Source organism: Dysidea avara, chromosome 7 (genome assembly GCF_963678975.1).
Source record: "Dysidea avara chromosome 7, odDysAvar1.4, whole genome shotgun sequence".
Classification (NCBI taxonomy): Eukaryota; Metazoa; Porifera; class Demospongiae; order Dictyoceratida; family Dysideidae; genus Dysidea; species Dysidea avara.
In genome coordinates, this window is record NC_089278.1 from 4,577,927 (window position 1) to 4,588,714 (window position 10,788).

The 10,788-nt window shown below is 37.2% G+C and overlaps 1 protein-coding gene across 1 annotated transcript; it reads left to right on the forward strand.

Moving 5' to 3' along the window:
* Nucleotides 1–2,424: 2,424 nt before the first annotated feature.
* LOC136261938 (fibropellin-1-like) lies at nt 2,425–7,825 on the forward strand. The gene is made up of 14 exons (XM_066056029.1): nt 2,425–2,694; nt 3,139–3,407; nt 3,469–3,607; nt 3,660–4,151; nt 4,321–4,586; nt 4,646–4,778; nt 4,840–6,426; nt 6,481–6,609; nt 6,656–6,751; nt 6,805–6,874; nt 6,934–7,019; nt 7,069–7,156; nt 7,205–7,250; nt 7,409–7,825. Exons 1-14 carry the CDS (start codon nt 2,469–2,471, stop codon nt 7,619–7,621), a joined length of 3,840 nt encoding a protein of 1,279 aa, XP_065912101.1. The 5' UTR covers nt 2,425–2,468; the 3' UTR covers nt 7,622–7,825.
* The last annotated feature ends 2,963 nt before the right edge of the window (nt 7,826–10,788 follow it).

Sequence of the window (10,788 nt, forward strand, 5' to 3'; positions counted from 1 at the left end):
TAAAGACTTTGGAAACTTCCATGACCTATGGGTTGATTGGAACAATAACACGATCTCTAAACAATGCTGTTTACATCCCCATATTCTATATACAATTAGACCTATATAGTGCAGAGTTAACTTTGATACCTATGCTGGATAGACAATATCATACGGTAGTACTGCATAGTAGGGATCCCCCCAAAATGACGTACACCCTCTAAAATACCACCAATAAAAACACTGTAGAGATTACTAACACATTTACAGAAGAGTCTTAGTATTACTAACACCAGATATAGTGTTAAAAACAATAAAACCCTTATAGAAGAAATAATATTGAATTTTAAAGAAACATCCAAACCTGATTTTTAGTTACCTGCCAGTCTCCCTGACCTCAGTTGTAAGGCTAGAGGCTAAATGATGCATCATATGACTACAATATTATGCCACAATAACAAGTATGTTCCAACAAGTGTATGGCTCTCTGCACCTTTTATCTTCAATTATGCTGGTCATCATCTTCTTCATGCAACAAAACCATACCACGGCACATTGATTTTCCATATCGACACTTTCCATATTTAGACAGCCACATGTACTGCATTATACCCACTTATATTAAAAAATCTTGAAAATGCCTACATTTCCCTGTACATAGCATAGTATTAGTTATGCAGTTGTAGCATTAGTTATGGTAATTAGTATAAAAAATTCTCCATAAATTTCCCATCAGAACCCTGGCACAAAATAACAATGTGCGTTATGATTGCTCTATCATCCAAGCTCCTATATATGAAGATGAAACTTGTTTGTCCATACACTGATCATTTTAGTTTTATCATGCGTGTTGCATAAAGTAATCTTTTTAAGACTTGCAGTGCATATACAGAATACTTCAAAACCTAAAAGACATACTGCCAAAAGGAAGGTATTCACTAATGCTTGCCGTGTGCATGGTTACTTTGCTTGGGTTAGCGATTTTCAGCTACACAGCAATTCTTTGATGGTTGTGTCACCCTGAACTCAAAAGTAGCTATAAACCACTTCAAAGTCTACAAAACAATAACCACAATTCCGCCTTAGGTATTGTTGCATCATAAGTTGCCAACTTCACTTTAGTTGTTTACCTTTACAAGTATGTAACTATACACCAGTGTATTAACAAATGTGACTGTGCATGGTGTCTAGCTACCTATTGCAAGATTACCTAATATATATCGCTAACATGTGTGCTGATTACAACCCGATTATGCATACTGATACACAGTAAACAGTGTGTGTTGTAGGTTTCTATCTAATCAGTATGTCACAGCCACTATAGATGTAACAATGTAGCTACATTTGCATATTACATATGACTGTATACATGCTTTGAAAAACAAACAGTTAATTTTCACACTACAGTTGTAAACTTTGTCTGTGCATGCTACAGTGATAGATTAGTGCATTTTCACTGATGCCAACATATAGTGTCCCTCAAAAGAAAGCTGTCCTTGTCTCACATAAAGGATGTGGTATTGTATTGTATTATTGTATTAATGCTTTACAGTGACCAGCACTGAAGGTCTGCAGCAACATGTGCTGCAGCCTTAGGATTACCTAACCTAATTTCAAGGACTTAGACTTAGTGACTTATAGCTGAAAAGGTGTAACAGAAAAGGGGCCAAAGTAAGGAAAAAATACCTCCAACCCCAGGGATCGAACTGCAGGTCACCCAATGTCTAGTCGGGGCCACACTCAGTCTCCTCCAGGAGGGATGGATTTTCTTCCTTAATCCTAAAGTATTTATTGTATTAATGCTTTACAGTGACCAGCACTGAAGGTCTGCAGCAACATGTGCTGCAGCCTTAGGATTATACCTAACCTAATTTCAAGGACTTAGACTTAGTGACTTATAGCTGAAAAGGTGTAACAGAAAAGGGGCCAAAGTAAGGAAAAAAATCCCTCCAACCCCAGGAATCGTATATAGTGTGCTTATATAGTAGGACTTTAGCTATATAGGTTCCTCGGATTTAATGAATTGGCACATATCATTAGTTAGTCAACATTGTTGCATGTTTATAATAGGATTATTTTTACTTCAGCATGACTTTCATGGTCTTACAATCTGACCCACCAGACTTTGCCATTAATAAGTAATAGCTACACACTTAATTTAATCTGAAATTCCAATGACCATACATACATTGAAGCACGCACATATTAGCTAGCTATATAGCTCCACTACAAAGTAATATTTACACGCGTATTGGCATCCCTACAATATGCGAGACAATACTGATATGAGTAGCTATGCCTATACTATGGAGTCTCTTTATTACTGCATGGCTAAGAAACCTGCAGTTAGGCTGGCACGTCATAGTGTACGTTTCAGTACATATTTGCATATGTCACGTGAACAGCTGCTGCCCCACCCCATGCAGCTAAGTCATGTATGCATATAGGGGCATATATCTGTATACATTTTGGAGAAGGTGCGATAAACAATGAAGTGGTGGCTACTGGCGATTTTATTAGAGAGTATTTTGTCGTGTAACTGTCAAACATCGTTCACTATCACTCGTTCTGAGTCTGGAGATGAAGTACAATCATCGATGACCAGTGCTGAGCACTGTTCGGCAATACACGGCTACCTCAGTGGTTCACAGTGTAAATGTGACTTTCGGTGGACATTTTCGTTAGAGAGTCAAACGTGCATCGATTATTACAATGGTATTATGATCTATTGTTTGCTTGGTATAGTTGTCTCAGGCGTGAGCCGTTATATTTACTGCATGCATGGGCAGACAGCTCAGCCAATGTGAAAAAAATTTACAAAGATTTAAGTTACAGGTGTTAGCTAGCTACAATGATTTGGTTGATGAGTCTATTTATTAGTAGCTAAGTAAGTTCAGATCATGACGGTTCTATTATTGCTGTAGGTAAGTGATTTCATTCTTTTAATAATAACTGTTTTTAGTAAAAGCTCTGTTGATATTCTACATAGCTATTAACTTTAATGTGTAAGTCATTTGCTCACACTTGCTGGAACCAGCAGACTGATGTTACTATATACACACATGCACTGGGTTCATATCACATACATATAGCTATATGTGATGATGTGGCTAGTTATGCATGGTTTAGTGCATATAGCTTCTTTATCCATATATGTAGTCCCCCAATTTCGATTTTCAAGACTTGGTTTAAATGCTGATGTCAGTGTTAGTGTTGTTAGTATTGCCACTGGTGTGGATGGTGTCACTCATACGTTAGAGTTTGCAGCATCATCAAGTGTACTACCAATAGTGCAGGGTACAGCCAGTACTCCCCTACCAACTGGGTGTACTGTATCATCAGTAGAATTTAATACTTACACTGGATGGGTAGTACAAAGCTTTAATAGATTTTCATTAGCAGAACGTAACTCTCATGTTTATTTGGAGGTGAGTTAGCTTTGCAATATACACAAAAAAAGGTAATACACTATTGTATATACACTGTTAGGTTACTGAACTACCTGTTGCTGGTGCTGAGTTTTTTAGAGCTCAATTTGTGAGGTTGAACATAACTTGTCCAAGTATCACTGGCTTACTTATGTTCAAATTTGGTAGTGGATCTCAAACATTTACTTCTTCACAATCAGGTATGTCAGCATAATAGATCTTCAGGAAATGATAATCAAATGTTTTTTGTAGATCCATGTAATCGTAATCAATGTCAGAATTCTGGATCCTGTGTTGCACATGGAAACACTTTTACTTGCAATTGTACTGATGGATTTATTGGTCGGTTTTGCCAATTCACTGATCACTGCACTGGTAATCCATGCCAAAATAATGGCTCTTGTGTGAATGGCATAAGGACTCATACATGCCACTGTACAGAAGAGTTCGCTGGACAATCTTGTGAAAGGTATATTGGAGAAATTGTAGACCGTTGTGTTCATGATGATGGGACCAACAATGGCAATGGAAATAACAATGGCAACAGAAACAGCAATAGAGTATGTTCATCATTTTCTATTGATCGAATGGATGATGGTGATAGAGTCAACACTCCATTAAGCAGTGTAGAATATTGCTCTAGTATAAGAGCTTACTGTCCTGATGGTAGTTGTACTTATTGCAAATGTGAATTCAGACTCAGCTACAGACACGACCTACAAAGATGTGATGATTATTACAATGGTTAGTGTATACTGGCATTTGCAATAAATTGTTGTTATTAGTAAATGAGACTGTGTGTGGGTTGTGTCACATCCTTATTCAGTTTGCAATATATGGATAACATGTGCATATATGGATGGTATATGTGTGCAATATAAGGATGTTAGTTATTGCCTTGTGTTTACCCTAGAATGTTCTTTGAGATTTTCAAGACTAACATTGTCTGTGGACACTGGAGTAACTACTGTAAGCTTTGGAGACGATGGTGATGGTGGATATGAAATATCATTTGAGGCTTCTTCCTTCCCCCTGCCGATAGTTCAAGGCCCTGCAGACTATTTTATATCTCCAGGTTGTATAGTAAGTGCTCTGGCAGTGAATCGTGCCACAGGATGGAGAATTGTGGACCAAGGAGGGTTCAGTTTGCATAATAGTGGACATGATACATTTTTGGAGGTACACAGCTATTATGTTTTACTTCACTATTTTTAGTTGTAACATTTCTGCAAACATAGGTTGATAGAGAGCCAACTCTAGGAGTGCCTTTTTTTAGTGGTGAGATGGTGAGACTAAACATAACTTGCCCAAGAAGAGGACACTCAGGTTGTTTACCAATAAAATTCAGAGGTTCTAGAAATTCTAGCTATTGTAAGTCTTAAAGTGATATACTAGCTAACAAATGTACTTACTCGTGCCTTGTGTTTTGTAGCAACTGATTTGTGCAGCACCAATCCTTGCAATAATGGAGCTACCTGTCTTTCCAGTGATAGTTCATTTACATGTAATTGTGCACCAAATTACAGTGGACTACTTTGTGATGACTTTGACCACTGCTCCTCACAACCTTGTCAGAATGGTGCAACTTGTGTGAACTCTAGAGACTCCTACACTTGTAATTGTCCAGATGGTTTTGAAGGAATCAACTGTGACCATGTCACTACAAGTTGTGAGACAGATAGCTGTGCCAATGGTGGAACATGTACACTTAATGGAGACACCATCACATGCAATTGTGTTGAAGGGTTTACTGGAGCTGTGTGTGATGAAGATGTTGATGACTGTGTGAACAATTTATGTGAGAATGGTGCAACATGTAGTGACTCAGGGATCAATTCTTATACTTGCACTTGTGCCAATGGCTACAATGGGGAATACTGTGATATAAATATTGATGATTGTGATCCCAACCATTGTCGTAATGGGGCAACTTGTGTTGATGCAGTAGCAAACTTTTCATGTCAGTGTTTACAAGGATTTACAGGTCATCTGTGTCACATTAATATTGATGACTGCACTACAACATCTTGTGAAAATGGAGGTAGTTGTGTTGATGACATCAATTCATTTCATTGTCAATGTGTGAGTGGCTTTACTGGAGAACGGTGTGAGGTCAATGATGACAATTGTACTCCTAATCCTTGTGAGAAAGGAGGTACCTGTATTGATGGAATTGACAATTTTACCTGCATTTGTGAAGCAGGGTTTACTGGTATTACATGTAGCAATGATATTGATGATTGTGACCCTAATCCTTGTGAGAATGGAGGTGCTTGTATTGACAGAATTAACAGTTTTAACTGCAGCTGTGAGGCAGGATTTGCTGGTGCAAATTGTAGTGAAAATGTTGATGAGTGTGATCCTAATCCTTGTGAGAATGGAGGTACCTGTACTGATGGAGTTGACACCTTCCATTGTAACTGTGAAGCAGGATTTACTGGGGAAGCCTGTGAACAAAACATTGACGATTGTGATCCCAACCCTTGCGAAAATGGAGGCAACTGTACCGATGGCATTAGCAACTACACTTGTAACTGTGAAGTAGGATTTACTGGAACCGATTGTAGCACTAGTATTGACTACTGTGATCCAGACCCTTGTCAAAATGGTGCTATTTGCATCAATGGTGACCTGTCATTTACCTGTAACTGCTCTGAAGGCTTTACTGGTCAATTATGTGATGAAATAGATAATTGTGTTGACAACTTGTGCCAAAATGGAGCAACTTGTGTGGATGGTACTCACTCCTACACATGTAGTTGCGATGATGGATATACAGGTGACTATTGTGAAACTGACATTGATGATTGTGCAGGTTCCCCTTGTGTTAATGGTGACTGTACTGATCAAGTTAATGGATATACTTGTAGTTGTAGTAGTGGTTACACCGGGTTAAATTGTGATGAAGATATTGATGAATGTGTTGATAATCCTTGTAACAATGGAGTGTGTAGTAACACTGATGGTAGTTTTGTGTGTAACTGTAATGCTGGATTTATGGGTGAAGATTGTAGTGAAGGTAATCCGGCAGTGATGTATATATCCTCATTGTATTTTTATTGCTGTATTTCAGGTTGCATTGACAACACATATGGTCCAAATTGTGCCTCAACTTGTAACTGTTCAAATGGAATTAACTGCAGTCCAGTGACTGGTGTTTGTAATTGTTCTGTCGGCTACACTGGTGTATCTTGTGAATCTGGTAAGAATATCACAAGTTTTATTGTTTTTATATTATACCCATATAGCTGTATGTACTAATCCTTGCATAAATGGTGGAACTTGTGTTGAGCCAGAAGTGTGTCAATGTCCAGAACCATATGGTGGTGTTGCTTGTTCAGACAGTATGTATAAACTTACCACAAAACATATTATTAAATATTATTGCTTTTCACAGTTGTGTGTAGTGATAGTTACTGTGCAAGTGGTGGGACTTGTTCAGCTGGTCCAACTGGTCTGACATGCCTGTGAGTATAAACCTGTTTCTGTTGTATTTTTGTATTGTGTGGTTGATTTTTTTCATTAGGTGTCCACGAGGCTTCGTTGGTCAGCGTTGTGAGACACGAGACCGCTCTGTCACTGGTAGATCTAGCCAAGATGAATCACAAACAGGTACATTACATTTTTTTTAAAATTGGTTATATATTCATTTACATGTTAGGTACTGCAGTTGGAGTTTCAGTTGGATTGGTAGTAGTTTTTTTAGTAGCTGCAATTATAATTATCACTGTGATTTTGGTATACACAAGGTATGACTGAAGTTACTTAGCATAAAGTCTATACTACTGGTTTCATAGACATCATGTTAAATCAAGGCAGAAAGCCTCTACTGACATTGAGCAAGTAAGTGTAATGCCTTGCATGCTGATAATCAAACCAACTTTGTAATTTGTAGTGTTGTGTATTGTTTAATGATGATGAAAGTTTCCTTTAATGTGTATTCAGATTTACATGCAGTGTTATTGTAAATTACTTACAGCATTTTGTCTTTCCTTTATAAGGATGGTGCACTAGATGGCATACAAAATCCAGACTATAGCACCCTTAGCCAATTCAAACCAGCAGCATTGAACAGTTTGGAAAATCCAACTTATGGCATTCTCAACTCAACAGCTGACAAGATGGATAATATATATGATATAGTCACTGCTAATGAAGCAGCATCCACAGAAGATTCTACAGCAAATACAGACAATTTAAAAGAAGATATGTAGACAGTGCATTATGTTGATGTTGGCAGTTCATTACACAGTGTGTATTCATGTATTTTTGTAGCTGACAAACTTGCATTTGTATCTCTGCATTGTGAACTATACTGTATGTGGAACATGCAGTATATCACATAAAGTATTGTACACTAATAAAACTGTCAATGTACCAAAATTAAAAGCCCATACTTTTGACATACAGGGGTTAGCCGAGTGATAATAACAATCATGAAGTTTGCATGTTAGCTGCTTTTGTATGATATACAGCAGTTACAGATACAGCAAAATTAAGAGTTACTCCACTATTATTAACTGTTGGCAATATGTTATGGTAAGACTCCCTCTATACATGAACTCTTTGACTGGTTATATCACATACAACACACACAAAGTTATTAACACGAGTCCATAATGAAGTCGAGGACGAGTGTCAATATTCAAGATATTCTAATAGTAAACCATGGATTATTTACTAAATTATTGAGTAAATATGCATTATTTAGTAAACCATGTATTATTTAGTAAACCATGGATTGGCTATTAACATATAATAAGTTCAATTTGTTTTTACATCAAATGGATACATATTAAAAGATGTGTTTTATTTAGCAAATAAGAGAGATTTGTTAGTTTTGATACAAATGGCACCCCATATGACTGCTGTGGTATAAATGGATTCTATCCATGTGACAGACTTGAGAAACTTTGATGTATGGCTTTATATAGTTTACATATTATACTGATGCTGCATGTAGGTTACCAACATTTTACTGTAATGTTGTAGAGCATGTGTTAGTACACATTGTTGTGTTTTTGCTGCATTTGCATGCTGTTTGCAAGAAACATTTATTTTTTGTCAAAGGCAATGATTAAACACTTTTCTGAACCATATGGTGGCTATTGCCTGGGAAATAACTACCATACAGTTACAGTATAAACTCTTTGAAGCATGTCTTTATTAGGATACAAATGTAGATACTTGCTAGTGAAACAGCCCACAGGTATGTTTGTAGTAAAATGATAGCTTTTATTTTCTATTAACCATCGGTTCTCTATGTAGCTTTACAAGTATGAGTCAAGCCTGCTACGCAGGTTTTCAGTAGCCTTCTTGAAGATTTACAGTACACAGAATTTTTTTTGTGTGTGTGTGCCAAGATGCAACTAGCAGTCACATAGTCTAGATTTGACTCTGCATTTCATAAGCGTGGCTCTGTAAGCACACACACAACAGCTCTCTTAAAATCAACATTTAAGCAGCTAAGTCACTAGTATAATATGCTGCTGTGTCCATTCTTGCTGGATTTCTTGAGGTATTACCATTCTGGCATAATTATATCCCAGTGGTGGAAAACTTGAAATTGTGAGCCCCATCTGTGGCTTAGCATCAAATTCTGATAAGAAATTGTTTCCAAAGCTTTGTAGAAACGTGTTGACTGATTTCAGAAGGGGTGTCATGTCACCTCTTTTAAGATCAAAATACTCTAATCAATCAGACATATTGTATTTTATCTTTTTAAGAAGCTGTAGCTAATTAGATCTGTAACTCTGTACTCTGTAATAACACAAGATACTACCTCAAATCTTCTAAATCTGAAGTTTGCTCCCCCCCCACTTCTAGCCTGCTGCATTTCCCTGCAAAAGTATAGGAGTCTGACTTCTTTTAAGTTGCCTAAACAGTGCAATATTGAGACTTACTTGTGCTTGAAAGATATGGACATTGATTGCCATAAGTGTGTGATTTGCAGGCAGTAACCTTAAGCATTTATCCACTCTTACAGCTTTTGGTGCACCTCCAACTATTTTTTGGTGAAGTGGCTAAATATATATCAATGATTTAAATGTAAAATGACAGAGCTAATATTGCTATTTGAAGTAGGTGATATAGAGTACAGGAAACTTAAACATATTGTTTTACAAGATTAACATAACCTCTGCTTTCAAGGGAAAGAGCAAGTAGTGTGCATGGCAAATCATCCAAAGAAGTGGATAGTACTTTTAAGCATCTTACCCAGTAGCTTTGAAAGTTTTGTATCAATTGAAAGATTTATTATTGTCCAATTTCCATGAAGTATTTTTCAGCAAATGAACTGATAAATACACCAGTCAACTTCGTAAGATGCATGCATGTTTACTAGCCACCACAACATGCATGCATAGTTAAAAGATCAACAGGCCATTTGAGTTGTTGGACCAACCTGTTAAGCTAGCACCAGCAAACAAGTTTGGTAGTAGAGCGGCATAGCAAAATACTGTATTGTGAACTTTGTGAAGAAAGCATGAAACTTTGCACATAGCTCCTACCTACCATGAAGTGTATTTTGAGATATGAAGCCATTGCAGATTTGACCTTTGGTGTCCTCTACAGTTCATTATGCTCAAAAATAGTGACCTTTATCTATATATCACCCCTACAATACTCACTTTGTTCAAACTAGGTGCCAAATTGAAGATCTTTATCCAAGGAACAAGTTGATACTTGTTGCAATTTCATAGCATATTCCAATTCATAGTTATGGTATTCAGTCAATTCATATAAATTCAATAGCCCACCCATGCAATTACACCCTTCATCTATATTCTTTGTCTGCCATTCAATTTTTATATATTTCTTAGCTAACCATGAGTACTGCAGGTAACATATACAACCAGAAAAGTGGAGAGATATCAAGGGGTGGGGCATAGGGGTTATGTATACTCCTCCTGTGAAATAGATCAACAAAGGCCACATGTATAGTTGTTTTGAAATCTCATCTCCTGATGATGTTAAATGGTTGCAGTTTGATCTCTCAAGTATAGCTCAGTGGGCAAAGAAGTGGCTCTTGCGTCTCAATCCACTTAAATGTGATAGCATAGTGATTTCCAACAAGCATTCTCCAATTTTACCTTCATACCATCTAGATTCTTCTGTTATTCTACACCATCCTGTAATTCGATACCTTGGCATTATAGTTGACACAAAGCTGAACTGGAATGAACACTGTAAATATGTCTCAGCTAAAGCTACAAAAGCACTCAATTTTCTTCGCCACTGCCTGTTCAATGCTCCTTCATCCATTAAATCTACTGCTTACAAATGCATTGTCCGCCTCATTATGGAATATGCCAGTCCAGTTTGGCATCCTCATACTGCTAAAAATATCAATGCTCTGGAATCTGTTCAGCGTAGAGCTGCC

Excerpts from the sequence above, each read along its gene's own strand:
- LOC136261938 (XM_066056029.1), top strand. The coding sequence starts at position 2,469 with ATGAAGTGGTGGCTACTGGCGATTTTATTAGAGAGTATTTTGTCGTGT. Across the intron at positions 4,587-4,645 it reads GACATGATACATTTTTGGAG|GTTGATAGAGAGCCAACTCT; the intron begins GTACACAGCTAT and ends CTGCAAACATAG. Across the intron at positions 6,610-6,655 it reads TGGTGTATCTTGTGAATCTG|CTGTATGTACTAATCCTTGC; the intron begins GTAAGAATATCA and ends ATACCCATATAG.